A 16,732-nucleotide genomic window follows, 5' to 3' on the forward strand; every position below is an offset into this window, starting at 1 on the left:
ACGCAGTAGCTCTTCAGATCTAGCCAACAAGCCACTACAACCTCAGCATCAGCTTACGTTACCCTTTTTCTGGTTACAGCAGGCTGAGGGCCCAGCTTTGGCTGCCGGGAGCAGGAGGGAGAGCATTCACCCTGCTCGGGGCTAAAAGGCAGCTTTTCCATCGGGATCCTGTGAGATTTCCTGGGGATGGCCCCAGATCCCTGTTTGGGCTGTGGCTGCTCTTGCCGGGCAGTGGCAGCAGCTGTCAGGGTGCAGGCAGGTTTCTTGCTCCTGTTTGATGTCTCTTTTTGGAGCCCCCTGGGAGCTGCTGCTTGCCTCCCATCCTTGCTGTGTTTGTAACGGGTGGCTTAATGCTCCCGTCAAGCCCTGCTTGACGTACCAGAAAGGAGACTCTTCTTCCGCAGGTGCTGAAGGCACATCCTCTAAAGTGCATCAAGCCAGTCTTAAAAAGCACCTCAAAATACCCAATATCAGGAGTTACTTTCTTAAAATTCTGGTCACAGGCTTGGCTGGTTGACCCCAAGTCCTGCAAGGTGCTGAGCCCAGGCAAGAGCCTGCCCGTGCTGCCCTGGAGGGCTCAGCTCTGCCACCCAGGCTTTGGGGTGTCCACAGGACTCCACCATGAAGCCTGGGACAACCCGGCTTCCTCAAAGCATTTCTTCACTGTTTTACCCCCAGGACTGTCTGCTCTGTGCTGCCTCCAGCATTAAATCCTCATGGAGCACAGTGGATGGGGATTCCTATCTACGCAGTGCGCTTTCTAGTACAGTATCACTGCTGACACCTGCAGTAGCAGCCAGCTGGGGACTAATGGTTTCCTGTATCTACTTTTAGCATTGTCTGCCACTATTGTTCACTCTTTGGCAAGATCCAGCAGCTGGGAATCATTTCAGAAAGTCTGCCTCGCCAGATCCAGGGATATGAGTCCCACTTGCCATTGCCAGGCAGCTTTTAATGGCGAGATGAAAAAGCTTTTCTCACCCAGGAGAGGCATTACAGACGGTGTTTTAGAAACACTGGAGATGATAGACTCAGGAGGACACTTGCACGGCCCTTGGGCTCTCAGAGTGCCCAAATCCGTGGGGAGATTTGTTGACAGAGCGGGTTACATCAGAGCTGAACTCAGCGACGTGGCGCCTGTTCAAGGAAGATGTAGTGCGATTGCTGTGTTCCCATGCGGCTCGGAGCACTGAGCTAACGCAACGGCTCTCTGGCAGGAGGCAGCTGCTCCTGAACCCTCTCCAGCAGGAGACATTAATGGAAAGAGTCACTATCCCTTCCCTATCCCTTCCTCCTCTTATAGCTAATAGTAAAATCAAGCATGTCGCCGTTTGTGCCTAGTGTCTGGGGAAGATGCTTAGCTGAGAGCCTTTGCAGGAAAATTCCTGAGATGATTGTCCTCCAAACCACACTTTACCGGCACTGGGTTAGTCAGAGCTGAATCAGAGGAGTCAGCGCTAGCAGCAAAAGCACTTCTCCTTGGCCCTCTCAGCTCTCAGCCTTTCCAACCTGAGTGCCAGTTAATACTAACATTGCAATGAACTCGGGCTCACGGAAAGCTGAATCAAACACCCTGCTTCCGCCACAAAATAAGCAGGGTATTCTTTGAACTGTGGCAGATCAGACACTAGAAAAATATTGGAGCCCCGCACACAACCGATGCCTCCAAAAAATGACATGAATTTCCAGCGTGTGATTGTTTGTTTTGCTCTCTGCCGATGAGGATGGATGTAATCAGGGAAGCGGTCCCCTGGGAGCAAGCAGGGATATAAAAGCAGAAGCCATTTTGCACAACCTGGTGGTAAGTACCATGCAGTTAATGGCTTTAGAGAAAGCAAAGGCTGTGAGATTTCTTATACCTACAATGTTTCTTATTTCCTACCAGTTTGCTACAGGTTGCTGTCAGAACAAGACCATAAAATGTGTGGATTATTGCTCTCACCTGGCAGAGACACTCCTCAGAGTTTGCAGGTTTTAGTGGTCCAGAGCCAAGAAATTTCTTTACCACCTACAAAGTGACAGGAGAGCAAATGCATGCCGTCACTGTCAAAAATTCAACCCATTTTTTTAATTTCTGTGAATATCATCCGATTATGTTTTATGACCGATACCTTACCGGTTGGAACCTGGCTTTATGCAGCACTAGCACGCAGCTGTGCCTGCGCTGTAGCAAACGCTGCCTGCAATGACCAGCCTGTGGTATTACCAGTTGTTCAGCTTTTCTCTGTTGTTAAAGCAGAATCTAGCGATTGGGTTTGCAGATTATACTGTGTAGTAATGGCTAATAAATCTTGACATTTTCATGGTGACTGCTGTACTTTGGGCATACCACTAATAATGTTCCTTTAAAAGAGCCCAGGCTTATCAAACATTGATGGTTAATGCTGTTAAAATGTCAGACACGTGCAGCCTGGTTCTGGCACAAATTCCATGGCGACGTTATTGCTCCCCGATAATGTATATCATTCGAAGTTATAGCGTTACTAAGTGCATTCCTCTTTTCTACTGCTCTGTAACAGCATTTCAGCACCTGATAAACTGCACCACGTCTGCGCTGTGACCAGAGCTCACGGCTGTCAAGTACACTACACCAAATCAAGGAAACATTTTCCTCTGGGAATATTTCCTGACAAATCTGGTTCTAATGCTATTTTTAATACAGTCATTGGATTACATGTGGTTTGAACGTACCACTGCACCTCGAGCTGTATCACCTCTAGGAAGACTACAGACATGTGTTCTGCATATCTACACTGTGAAATTGGCTCCAGTCTAAACCTTGGTTTCTTGCCTATCTTTTTCTTATGTTTTTTTGTTTGTTTTATATTAACAAGTGACATGAAAAATAACACGTGTTTTTTCACCCTGAAGAAACTGGGGCACCCTGGAATTTCATTCAATTGCTTTTTTGGCGTCTAAGCTGTGCAATGTATACATTTATCGTATTTCATCAACGTGATGTGACATGGCAGGTACAAATAAGTTTCTTCAATATTCTTCAAATGCTGGCTTACATGATAAAATCTAGCAGATCCTTGGACTGTGTGTGAATTTTAAACAGTGCTTTATGAGTGTGGAGCATTGAACGCTTATAGCAGCGAGTCTTTGTGCCTTGGTGTGACCATGCATGTCAATAAATTGCCATGAGCTCAGGCAGAATTGCAGAATTGATCACTTGAGCTTGTTGGAGAGAATCCCATTAATTCTAACCTTGACTTTCATGACACTACTTGTTTGTTTGGCTGGGACTTGGCTATGGTAGAAACAAAAACAATATTGGGTAGATTGGTTTCAAAAGCAGTTTTTGGTTTTGCAACAAGATTCTGGGCTGGCAGACTAAACAGACAGGTCTGAAATCCAAGAAACTGCACGCTTCAGACTGGAAGCTTGAGTGCAGTTTGAGCTTGGGGGTGCACAAAACAGGGTTGCTGAAGATGTGTGGGTAGTTTGGGGGGAGGAAGGTGCCACCGAAAGGTTACTTTGTGCACATTTGTCACTCTGCAAACACCTTTGCTGTTGTGTTTCATTACTTTTTTTGCACATGTGATTATTCAGCCCTAGAGAGTCCTGACGCTGGATGTGTTTATATTACATTCCTAAGACATTTTTGGTTACATCTGGTGGTTGCTTTCTGAGTGTCTATTTGGATTCCCGAGTGGGTTTATCCTAAGCCAAACAAAAGGTGAAGAGCTGCCCTTGGCTCCTTGCTCTGTTTGGGCTGGTCCTGAAGCGGCTTGGAGGTGTTCTTAGTCACAGAGCCAGCTGGGAGTGGAAGTGGGCTGTCATAAAGGTGCACACAACGTGTCTCTGGGTGGCGAGCAGTTTCTGCATGAGCTAGAACAAAAAATAAATAAATAAAAAGAAAAAGCCACACTTTCTTGATATTCTGTCTCCACAGGTATCAACCCAGAGAATTTTGCATCCTGAAGCATGGCTCTACCTACCTCCAAGCACCTGGCAGAAAACTTCATTTTCCTTCTGTTTGTAGTTTCCTTTGCAAGCACAGGTAAGTCTTCCTGTTACGGGGGGGTTAAGGCGTGGTTTGTAACACTGCCTTTAAAAAAAGACATTGCTGGTCTAGATTGAGCAACTTTTCACTCTTTGATCCAAATTCTTATAAAAAAGCCAAGGACAGGGTGAAAAGCTCAGGAGAAAAACAGTTTTCTGATGTCTCAATACTCCTTCATTTGGGCAGCTGGAGTGGCAAAGAGTGAAATTTCTGAGCAGGTGAAAATATCCCCAGGGAGCCTTCAGCCCCTGCTACGTATTCTTAAAACAAACCCCAATCCAACAAACTGCCACAAAGAAATAACAAAGGAAACCTCAAGTCCTAATAGCTGTGGCTGTGGGTGGTGAGCAGTTTGCTGCTTTGTCCAAGTGCAGATGTGGAGACCAAAAAGCTCTGGGGTGGCACATCCCTGCCCTTGGTTTTGACTGTTATAAGCAGTCCTTATCCCAAATGGTTTCAGAGGAAAGAGAAGCTGGAAATACATATTCTAAATGGATTTATTTGGGGCGGTTGCCTTTGTTTAGAACAAAGAGACCATATGTCTTGCCCCAAATGCTGCATCTGCATGTGGCAACATTTCATTGCCCTTTTTTGGGCCCTTTTGGTCAAGAATTAAACTGTTCAGTTAATTCCTTGTGCTGGGTAAAAGTTGCCCTCTTATTCCCCAGAAGACCAGATGAGTAATAATCCAGGCTGGAGGGTGCCTGATGGGCTGGCAGGAGGTGCTCAGCCCTCCGGTGGCTCTGGTGCAGCGGGTGTGGGTGCTGTGCTCTGCTCCTTCTCCCTGGTAGGAGCAGGTTACCTTGAACAGCTGGTATTTAATGGGGCCACGGAGACATCAAGGCCGTGGCTGGTCCAATTCTGTAGTTTTCTTAAAGCTTGAAGCTGGTGGAGGAATCAATCAGAGAGGGAACTGAATGCAGACGGACAATTTTGTTTCTATTTCCTCTGGAATTGCAGGTGGCCCTCGCGTTTCACAGCGAGAACACACAACAGCCCTCCACCAGCTGCACCAGCACCCAGACAGGTTTCCTTGCGTGGATCCACAGGGCTGTCCTCGCATTAGGATGCTGACTGACAGCATTAGTATCCATGAGGAAAAAAACAACTAACAAATAAAAACTTTACTAAGTGCAGAACCATAATCCTGCTGAAGTCAGGGGGTTCATCCCACTTCTATTGTCACCTATTTGTGGTTCCTGTAATTTTGCTATGGTGTTTTTGTTTTAAAGGATAGAAATTGGAGAGCTGGTGAGAACTCCCAAGCCCTTCTGATGGCAGAGCTCCTTGTTCAAACTTCCACTGACCTCAGCTTCCTAGGATTAGAACAGTTTCTGCCCTCAGAAAATATGCATCCCCCATGGGACTCTTGCACTTGTGAAGTTGTGTTGATTAGAATAAGATGTGAGACTCACATATCGAGTGAGATTATATCAGGGAAATATTTTATCTTAAGTAAATATTTATGACATGAGACTTGGATTTGGTATGGGAGCAGTTTAGCTAACACGTCACAGCAGCCTGTAATCAAATATGTATGCAGAGATGAGTGATGTGTGTAATCAAAGAGAATGAGTCCTTATCTCTTCTGTCTGAAAAAGCTTATGAAGCTGGAGTCTCTCTCTTGTGGGATTTCTGTTTCTGGATCGATTGGTAATTCTTTAGTGTGTGGTGCTTTTGTGATAATTTGAGCACTATTATTTCCTGTCCCCACTAAAAACACAGTATGCAAACCTATTTCAATATCCTTTTTACCTTAAACAAAGTATTTCAAACCTCACAAGTTTTTGGGGGGCATTAGGTAGCCTTTTTAAAGGTGGCTCCTGTTTTAAGCTTTTGTCAACATCTTCCCTGAGCTTGTGAAAGGCTTTTTGTCAGGACAGGTATGAACAGAGCTGAATGTCATTGTAGGAAGGGCTTTATTCCAGCCTTTTCTCCAGTGGTTTTCTGGAAACTGCATCCTTGACATGGCTCCTTTGCATCCAGCAGTGGGTTTTTCCATGCTTCCAGAAAACAGAAGATCATGCAGCTTAAACTGTTGTTTGTTTTCTTTTGGTAATGACCCAGAGGGACACTGCTGCACTGAGTTATCGCTGTGTTCCAGGGAGGCAGCCAAGGGGGGTACGAGACTGGTGCTTAAAGATGCCCAGATGTGGAGCTCTCTGTCTTGCACCAAACATGTGGCAACTGTCTTCACTCTCCACTTCTATCCAGCAGAAGCAGCTGTGACATGTCCTGATAAGGATCCTGAGCTACAAAACTGGAACCCAGGTCACAACGAAGAAAACCGCGTTGAAATCCGTAATGGCAGGAAACTTCTTCTCTCTTCTTCTGCAACTGTCCACTCAATCCACATCGCTGATGGAGGTAAAACTTGCTTCCTCCAAGGCGGTCAGGCTGGGCGAAGAGTGCTTTCCCCTACGGCTATTTAGATCACCCTGTCTCATGCTGGGAGAGCTTCCTGTTCCTTGCCGAGAACTGGGTGGCTGCTGGACAAGCCCAGCTTTAATTTGGTACAAGGGTGGGTGGTAGCTGAGATGCTATCAGTCCTGCAGCCATTATAATTAACCTACTCGTCATCCTTTCTGGAGAATTTACAAAAGTACTTATATGTACTGGTTTTTATTCCACATTTTGCTTCAAAAAACATGTTTTACTAAATTATTGTTCTGGTAACATAATGCAGTTGTTGTGTTCTCAGGATCTCAGGACAGAGCAGATATATATGGGCTTCCCTGTCTCTAAGGACAGAGTCATAGCGTTGCTGGTGACTGTTAGCACAAATAGCTTTTATTCATCTTGACTCTGAATTTCTGTCTCAGTTTTAAATGAATCCTATTCCAAGCAAATCTTAATTGCACTCTTCAAGAGTTGGACTGAGTAAAAAAAATTTACTGTCTTTAGGATTTCTATTGAGAGTTGTTTTGTGAAAAATGGGCAGAATTTTTCAAAAATTTAGATGAGAACCCAGCACTGGTTTTAGCACAATGATGTCACAATCTCTGATGAGCTTCTGTATGTTAAAGCAAATGTCATAACCTTTTCTACTTAGGAAAATTGGTCATTAAGGATGATGTGCAGCCTATCATTTTGCGTACTAGACATATACTCATCGAAAATGATGGAGAGTTGCATATCGGCAGTGAAATGTGCCCTTACCAAGGCAATGTGGTTATCATCTTGTATGGGCGGTATGTATGCACGATAAAATATTATCTTAGAACTTTCCAGTATCTCTCTTCCACAACAGGGAACAAAACGTTCCTTAAAATTACATTTTCTCAGATGTATTTATCATTTATGTTTTGTAAAAACTTCAGTAGCTTGTTAAACAATTTAAATGGCCTTTAATAATTGACAGTTTTGGTTCTGGTTTCAAATCTACTGGGAGATGAACACTGGGGTATTCAGGCATGCCAGAAAATCAGCTGCAGTCAAGTTGATTCATAGATTTTCCAGAATAGGCTTAAAGCCTAAACATTCATTTTATTTTGAAAATTCTCCTCCCTAAGCATCCTTTCATTCTGCATGAGAGTGAGAACTAGGTGAGCCAAAGGATAAGACATTTATGTCTTGCAGATTAGTACAGGATCTCTCAGCTTTTCAAGGATGCCAAACTCATTTTTAACAGCCACTAAGGCTTACCAAGTCCTGGTTAGGGTCCTAACTTCCTATGGAATTCAAAAACATAGCTGTGTTGTTCATTCTGGGCTTCAGGCCTCCTCAGGCCTGAATATAATGAAAATAACACATATAATTTGAGTTCCAGATTGCTCCTGGTCCATAGTTGCTAGTATTATTTCAAATAATTTATTTACTGTAGAGCATGAGCAGTTGCCAATTCTTAAGGTCATTGAAAAAAATGCTTTACAATTCATGATGCTTCTCTCGTTGGGCTATAGCAGAACAAGGGCAGAGGCTTCTTGACTGTCAGATACAAAACCAAAATTGGATCTTTTCTTCCCTTCCTGTTGCAGAGCGGATGACGGCAGCCAGCCAAATCCCTACTTTGGGCGGAAGTACATTGGAGTGAGTAAGGGTGGCACTCTCGAGATCCATGGAAAGAAAAAACTGTCCTGGACTTTCTTAAACAAGACTCTTCATCCTGGTGGCATGGAAGAAGGCGGATACTACTTTGAAAGGAGCTGGGGCCATCGGGGTGTCATTGTCCATGTCATCGACCCAAAGACGGGGGCAGTTGTCCATTCGGATCGGTGAGTGACTTTACAGCTGTCTAGATTTGTGGGTCTTTGGGAACAAGTTGGGAACAGCTTCTCAGCAAGCTCAGAAGCATGTGGTTTAGCATCTAGTTCAAATGGGTGTTGCTGTCTCTATATGCAATTCTTTCTAGATCACCGATCTCCAAACCCAAACAGCAAAATAGCGAATAGTGTCATTTTCTTACTATTGTGTTAACTGGAGCTTAATTGATTTGCTTTAACAGAAACCTGTAAACTCTCAGACAAGTGTTTTTCCAATGCTATAATATCATTGTTGTAAACAATACAAAAAGGTTATTTATTTATAGCAGTTGCTTTTTAGTACTGTGGTGCTTGTTAGAGCTGCAATGATCACTGAAGTAAATGTTTTTTGTTTTTTAATCACTTTAGGTTTGATACCTACAGAGCAAAAGAGGAAAGCATACGTCTTGCCCAGTATTTGGGCAGAGTTGCAAATGGCATGATCCTGTCAGTTGCTGTGAACGATGAAGGATCTAGAAACTTGGACGACTCGGCCAGGAAAGCAATGACCAAACTGGGCAGCAAGCATTTCCTCCACCTTGGGTTTAGGTATGTGCCAGTCCTGCCAGTTCTCCCAGCACAGAGGCTTTATTATGCTCCTCAGATGTCCAAATAATTCCACTTTCTCAAAGGCACAAAGTTCTTTCACATGGAAAAAAAAAAAAAAAAAAAGAGGGAAACCTTTCAACATGAAGTTTTAGCAGCTAATTAGATAGTTTAAGATGCACTCAGTGTCTATATTGGGTATTTTTATTAGCAGATTGAGGAAAAGCATATGATTTGTATTAAAAATATGATTTTCCAAGATATTATTCCCTTACAAGTTACTCATTCCTATTTATTTTCATGTCATCCCCCAAAGATTTAAGAAGCATATCCATGTGCCTACAATGGATTGAATGGCCGGAATGTTAAGCAGGGTAGGATAATAGGCCTGTAACCCTGGCTAAATACATTATAGACATGCATACAGCTTGCTCATCAGCTTGTCCAATACATATTTAGAGACTTGTGCAGCACAGAAATTTAGCATGCATGAATTTATGCTGCGAACTGTAAACCATTCTGTGGCCAATACATTGTCTGTGTTGGCGCACACACTGATGAGAATATTTGCTATTTATCCAACAGTAACCATTATAATTGTGTGTGATTATCTGAATTTATGTAGGCTTGTTTGTTTGTTTAAGAGGATGTCTGTCTCTCTGTGGACAATGGTCTGTACAGACACTGAGGGTCACTGCAGAACATGAAAAAAAAGAAATCTGCTTTGTAGGGAGAAGTGATTTAGAAGAGCAGCCTGTGGGAGCAGACAAGTGTCAGTTGGACAAGATTTGGAGTAGTTGGTGAAGAGGTTGTGTAAAATACTACAGGGACTTCTGTGCACCAGGTAGAGGATTTCAAAGAAACAAGGCTGCAAAATAGTGTCCAGACACAGGCTATCTCCATCAGTGCAACACTTCCTCTCAGATACCCAGAACCCATATTAAAGCCCAGGAGCCTGCTGGTTTCTTTTTAAAGACTAAAATTAGGGAAACAGAAAAAGATTTTCAAATATTATACTTTTTTTCCAAGCCTGCAAGAGGAAAAAAAATGATGGTTTTCTCATATGTTTATAAAAGTAAATTGCTCTTGATGTTTTTAGACTGCTGTGGTGTTTTAATGCTAGTTTCTCACTTTGCTGTAAATGCTTACAATGGAAATACCATAGAAATTCATGTATTAAAGTGTGACTTTCTGCATCACTACTGTATGTATTCAGAAAGCTAATCTTTGTCATGCTGTTATCTCTAATTCCACAATAATTCCCTATATAAATAGTAGAGACATTGTGGGTACCATAATGTAGTAGTAGTTGGTCACCATTATCTCTCACCAGAGTACCGGTGCGTGCAAAAATACTCATATCACGGTGTGTTTTTTTTAAAGATTGTATTTTTAGGGGTGTTCTTAGTGTATAAGTTCAACAGCTTTGAAAAATTATCCAAATTGCAGCCAGGACCTGCTCACTGCCTAGCACCAGGGGGTTGCTGGCCGGTCCCACCTAACCCCCTGCCGACGTCTGAGGCTGGCTCTGGGCATCACTGAGACGAAGATGGTGTAAGCAAGGTAGCAATTTGAGATAGGGACATTCTATGTCACATTTTGTGAGGTGCCATGTGAGTCAGGCTGTTGAGCCATAGGCTGGGTGGTTTTCTCATGGAGGCGTTGGAGGGAGTTACTTGGCCAAATTCCTGCCTATCTCCAGTTGCCCCATATTCAACCAGATTGTGAAGTTGTGCAAATCCCGGTTGCTGCAGAAGAGCCAACGAGCAATGCTGATTTTTCAAAAAAATTTCTGTGCTCCTGGCATCTCTTTCAGTTGCCTATTCTCTCTGAGCCCAGGACATTAGGAATGAAAGGAAAATCTTGCATTCATCCTCTATTGTTGTCCTTTTGAAAAGTGAATTTGCTATTTAAGCATGAGGTTTTTTTTTTATTTCTTCAAATAATAAATTAAAGAAAGCCTTTCAGCACTTGATGACACAGTTGTTCTCTTTGGAACCCTACCCAAATATCACTGGTTTGGCTCTGGACTTACTGGTCCCTTCATTTCAAATAGCCAAAACAGATTGCCTGTGTTTTTACATGTTAGGGTTGAATGACTTTAGGACTGTTTTGTGTGATAAACTGACTCTGGGATAAACAAGTACTGTAACATATGAAATGGGACCAAACCTTGAGCTGCAGAACTAGCTAGCTTCTTATTCTTTAGGTTTATTTTTAGATTTATTTTGTTTATTTATATATTTTTTTTCCACTTGTTTTGAATTTGGTGACCAAAAAAAAAAAAAAAAAAAGACCTATCTTTCGTGCTGAGTGATAAAGCGTCCTTCCTCCCCCTGTCCCCTCCCCTCCCTGGATGGAGATCATAGCCCGGCAGTGCCGCTGGCAGTTGGCACACGGGCAAGTTTTCCAGCAGGAGCATCTGGCTGGCTGGCAGGCTCCCGAGGCAGTTGTGTGTTGGCAGCTTCCCCCGAGCCTGTCCTGTGCTGGGGCTGAGGACACGCCGCCGGGACTGCCATGCTTCGGGGAGCCACAGCCGCTGAATGGCCATGAACCTCGGCAAAGCCCAGGGGTGATCTCTGCGTGCTATCTGTCAATGTCTGTCTGTGTTTTCTTCCGAAGTCCCAGGGCGGTTTGTAACTTCACTTACACCAGGCAGATGGTAAATGGAAGGTGACCTGCAAGACTCAAGGGTGAATCTTGATGCTATTGAAATCACCGAGTGTTTTTACCAATAGAGACATGATTTAATCTGTGGGCTGTTTGCTAAATCCAGGGTAAGGGTGACAGTCTCCCTACCACCCTAAAAGCATATTTGTTATTCTGTTAGTCATGAAGAGCAGATACGTCAGAATTTCTTCTACTTCAAAGACAAAACTCCCTCCTGACCCTCATTAATTGGGTTCACCTCCGGCGCTGGGAGGTACTTTAGTCTCTGTCTCCATTGCTTACTCGACCATGTGTTCATTTTCCAGTGTTGCTGATGGATATTGGGCCTGCTGAACCAATAATAGCCAGGCAGTAATGAACTGATTTCTGACACAGGATCAGATGGGAACAGACAATTCAGACTTATAAACCTTTGTCCTTGTTCAATGTTCAAAATGAGGAAACTAGATAACCAGAGACAATCTAGGTATTTTTTATTGCCCTTTGCAAGCCTGTCTATCTATTAGAAATTCTCATGGGTCATTCCAAAGACAATTGTGATATACAAGGTTTCAGAACGAGCTAGATTTACTTAAGCAGAACTGGCTTTTTTCATGTTTTTTAGTGCACACACATACACAAAAGAAAGATTTTCAGACTCCCTAAGGAGTTGCTGGTGTCCTATGTGTCTGCCACACACAAGCCTCTTTAAACACTCATTTAAAAGAGAAACATGCGTGTTGTATGCCTGTATTAAGAAGGGATTTGTCTTTGAAATTCCTCATCTTGTAATATATTTACTGAAGAAATACGAAGTCTTAAGATATTTTTAATTTTAACCAAACTCCCTGTCACATCAATCAGACTGTTTTGAGTGAGGTGCCCCTGAGAAATTCAAGAACGTTATGCCGTGAAAAATATGCATCTTGTACATGACATAAATTGATCGTTTCTCATTTTGATTTTCTAGGCACCCGTGGAGTTTTATTACTGTTAAAGGAAATCCCTCCTCTTCTGTTGAAGACCACATTGAATATCAAGGTAATTCACGCACAAAATGCTGGCTTGACATTATCTACGGAAGTTACTGGAGTTATGGATGAGACTAATTTTGTCAATGGCATTTTCAGTTGACATTGCATTACATGAAAGCTGTAAACAAATGATGGTTTGGAATATTTAATTAATGCTCTTTTGATATTTTAATACTTTCCATTAATGCAGCTGAAGCAGCAGAGTGTGGGGTATAACCTGGGTTATCTGAACCGTGAGGTAACAGGCGCGATCCTACCCCAGCATAAATCCTTGTAACTCTGTTGAGCTCAGACTCTGCCTCCCGCTTTGACACAAAGCTATGGAACAAGCCCACTTTGCATCAGCTGAAAAATTGATCAGCGTATCCTGCTTTGGTAGCCTCAAAAACTCCCACAAAACCATTTTGTTGCTAGCTGAAGTCTTTTGAGGCTTGCTGTGGCTTTTCATGACATTTTCAAGAGCAGCTAACAACATGGCTTAGTACAGTACCAAATAAAAATAGCAAAATATAACAAATAATTGGGTTTTGTAGTTTTTTTTTTTTAATACCCTCTTGAATTTTGAAGATTTTTCCTCCTGATTGTCCAGGCAGTTATGAGTGTCTGAAGCCTCATTCCAAAATCAATAACTTTCTCTGGAAGCTTTGCAGGGCTAATTCTGGATAATATACCCCAAATACACAGATATACACACAGACAATTGCCTATTCATTTCTGACATTTATTGAGTTCTGACATTTATTTATTTACCATTTTTTTAAAAACAGGTCACAAAGGGTCAGCTGTCGCCAAAGTATTCAAACTATTCAAAGCTGAGAATGGAGAACTTTTTAATGTCTCTTCGACTAGTGAGTGGGTTCAAGGTAAGAGGTCTGTTTGCTGTTTAACTCAGTAGTAGAGTTGAAAAATGCTGTGAACCATCCTTTTCACTACAATACTTTACCATTTGGGAAGAGTGGACTTGCTAGTTGCTATTTATGTTGCTACTAGTGCAAGTAAAGTATGTGCACAGATTCTTTCCCCAGTTGTCTCCAGAACTTGCTGGATAACTAGCATCTATTTTCCTCTGCTGCCATGGGTATGAAATTCCATCTCACATGATCTAAGAGATCACACACAACCTCTTATTTCTTTTGAACGCATAGTCATCATGTCCATGTATCAGACAACATACAAAAACTGACTGAAACTTGATCTGAAAATCCAAAAAGGCAGCTAAGGAAGACTCGGATCCAAAATCCATAACTATTAATAATGCTAATACTACGTACTCCAGTTATGTAGCTTTTAATAATTCCTCTCTCCCTTGGCTGTTTGCACTTCCCAGAATCATAGAAGTGGCTGACAGACTGGCAGGAAAAGGCAGGAATCAGATCATCAGCGAAGAAACTTGTGAATTATATCTGAGATCAAATTATGCTTCACGCATTTTTGCAGCATTCATTAAGCATGACTTTCAAATGACTTTTCTTGTTTGCACTTGTTTCCAGATGTAGAATGGACAGAGTGGTTTGAGAAGCCTGATAAAGCAAGATCTAAGGACATGGAGAAGCTTTCTGACTTCAAAGCTGCTCATCCTGATAAAATCTGTAGGCAACCCATTGATATCCAGGTAGGCTAGCTTACCGCTTGCTTTGAAGAGACAGGCTGAGTCCTCTGTGGGGTGACACTGAACCCCCAATAATATTGTGCTTGTCAGTAAATCTTGTTTCTAAACAAAGGACATTGTTTATTTTGTTGCTCTAATACATAACTGACCAGATCTGGTATGCAGTCTTGTGTCATTTTGAGACAAAAGTTTATAGAATTAAGCTCCTTTCAGTAAATTCTGGCTTCTGGCATGGAAAGGAGTACAGATGGGGTCATAGACAGCACAGATGCTATCATGAAATATGTGGTTCCCCAGTGGAAGATTACAGGAAAAAAATACGTGAAAATTTCAAAGTTTTTAAATGGTCCTGGAATGGACCCTCCCTAAAAAATTAATCACAGAATGTAATGAGATGGTAAAACTACCAGCTGTAGTAGGTTGGAAAAAATGTCAGTGAGCTTGCAGCTATTTCTTGGAGTCAGTTGGTTTTTCTCTATGGAAAGAAATTTGAATTCTATTTGGGGCTAAACATTATAATTACACCATCTTGCCAGCATGCTGAGGAGAAATCATATACCTTTTCTGAGACTGCTAAAGCCTCTTTAAGCCAAAAAAAGAAAGCACCAAATCCAAGGCTTTTTTTTTTTTTTTTTTGGCAAATGCTAGCAATATACTTTGCCTGTCTACCTGCTACAACAACTACCACAGAAGCATCGCCTAGCAAAAGACAATAAAATACTTCATATCTGTGGGAGGCTGAGGTTCCTGCATGCTCTGAACCAGTGGATTTTCCTTACTCACAAGAATGCGGCTATTCAACTAAACGGGAATGCTGACAGTATGAGTGAAAGTTTCCAGGCTAGATATTATAAAGAATCTCCTCTTGAACAGAAAGGAAAAAACTGCCCTACAACTTTCTGCCAGGTCTTAGCAAATCCACATTCATTTCAGCTTCCATATACATGTGTTGGAAGTGACAACTTAGTTCAGAACAGAGGTCAGATGTTCAGTATGATAGGGCTCCTTTTAGCATGTGTATTAAGAAAGAAACAAGAAATATATTCTTCTGCTCCAGTATCAAACCTTTTTTTCCTGTTCTTTTCAATGCCAGTTACTTTTTTTTTCCATGTATATTAAAAGTAAAACAACATTTTTCTAGCTTATCCTGCAGATTTTAGAACAAATCCTCAGGTAGTGCAACCTGGTGTTTCTCATTGCCTTCATAAAATTACATTGATTTATACCAGCTAGCCTGCTCCAACTGCACTGCACACAAAAATGTGAAGATACGATGATAATAACAGAAACACAGTGCAGCCAGAGGCACATTCCTCCAGCTGATGGTGTTGATCCTATACATGGCAGAAGAGTGGCTGCATTAATGAGGAAGGTCTGCATGAGTGAAAGAATCAGTATGAGGCTCTTCACTGAAAGATGGCTTATCTCCTGCTGCCTTGTCAAAATGCACGTGTTATTTGGATTTCCTGATGCAACGAATTGCAATTTTGTGAAAAGGGCAAGAGAATTGCAAGCTATAGAGCTGCACTGTGAAATTTAACGTGACCCTGAGGGGTGATGTGCCCCAGCAGAAGCACAGGAGAGGCTGCACATCCCATAGCCTCCTCCTCAAGCTGGCCCCTCAGGGTGGTACTTGTATATGAGAAAAGGCCACTTCTTCCTTCTGGTATTATATATATATAGCAAGGGTATTAAAACAGCTTTGATTTTTGATCAGAAAGCAATTAGCACTGATCTATGCAAGGAAAAAATGAGAACAGATTCCCCCCACTGCATTCTTCTGCAAGGTTCAGGCATAGTCCAGCCACCAGCAATGAGAAGAGGCAGTGCAGTAAGAGCCGTGAAAGCACGGGTTCATTTGGGTACAAGCATCTGTGTTCAGTGTTGTCATCTGACCTCAAACGAATGGCCAGAGCAAATCTAGGGCACCAAGACCAGATGTGAGTGAAGCTCAGAGTACTCCTCCCAAAAAAAGCACATGGTCTTAATATAGATATAGGAGAAACATACACCTAGCAATAATCTCTGCTGTCTGCACATAAAATAGCTGCGCTGGAGCACCAGCTGGGATGGCAGCTGGATAGTACACGCAACAGTCATCCTGTTTTGTTATGTAACTGTTGTGCATCACCCAAAACAAATCGAAAGCCTCTTATAATGACATTGATATGTCAGTGAATTCCCTTTAACTCAGTGTATCTCTAATTTTACATTTCTATTCTCATTCCAGGCCGTGACACTTGATGGAGCTAATTTAACAACCGAGGTTTTCTACAAGAGTGGCCACGACTATCGGTTCCTGTGCCATGGCAAGGACCAGACAGGCGAAGGTTGCCGGAACTACAGAGTACGGTTCCTGTGTGGCAGCTCTGGTACGTGCCCCATGTCTGAAAGTCAGATTTCTTGTGCCCTTCAGAGGAGCAGCTCTCCCTCCTCTGGTATGGCTGCTCCAGGCTGGAAGCATGAATGCATCCCAGAGAAAGAAAATCCGTCTGAGGAACTTGAATTTTGTGTATTTTTGCTTCTGATATCTAAAACCATATGGTCTTCTCCACTGAGCACTTCACTTGATGCTATAGGTATAAACCAGTATATACAGACAGTGTAGGTATAATCCAGACCAGGGAACAGCAGAAACACTGCC

General features: G+C 42.5%; 1 protein-coding gene across 3 annotated transcripts in view; it reads left to right on the top strand.

Moving 5' to 3' along the window:
• The window catches only part of CEMIP (cell migration inducing hyaluronidase 1), a 112,450-nt gene that overhangs the window by 53,944 nt on the left and 41,774 nt on the right, over positions 1-16,732 (top strand). For 2 of the 3 annotated variants that reach the window (XM_083851284.1, XM_083851285.1), the window contains exons 2-10: positions 3,899-4,006; positions 6,224-6,376; positions 7,062-7,200; positions 7,987-8,223; positions 8,620-8,799; positions 12,416-12,486; positions 13,247-13,342; positions 13,970-14,091; positions 16,319-16,460. In XM_083851284.1, the coding sequence (XP_083707410.1) occupies positions 3,931-4,006; positions 6,224-6,376; positions 7,062-7,200; positions 7,987-8,223; positions 8,620-8,799; positions 12,416-12,486; positions 13,247-13,342; positions 13,970-14,091; positions 16,319-16,460 (1,216 nt within the window). In that variant the 5' untranslated portion in view covers positions 3,899-3,930. The remainder of the gene's footprint in view (positions 1-3,898; positions 4,007-6,223; positions 6,377-7,061; positions 7,201-7,986; positions 8,224-8,619; positions 8,800-12,415; positions 12,487-13,246; positions 13,343-13,969; positions 14,092-16,318; positions 16,461-16,732) is intronic. The other variant, XM_083851286.1, reaches the window with a different exon arrangement.

This window comes from Anser anser (assembly GCF_964211835.1).
Source record: "Anser anser genome assembly, chromosome: 10".
NCBI lineage: Eukaryota > Metazoa > Chordata > Aves > Anseriformes > Anatidae > Anser > Anser anser.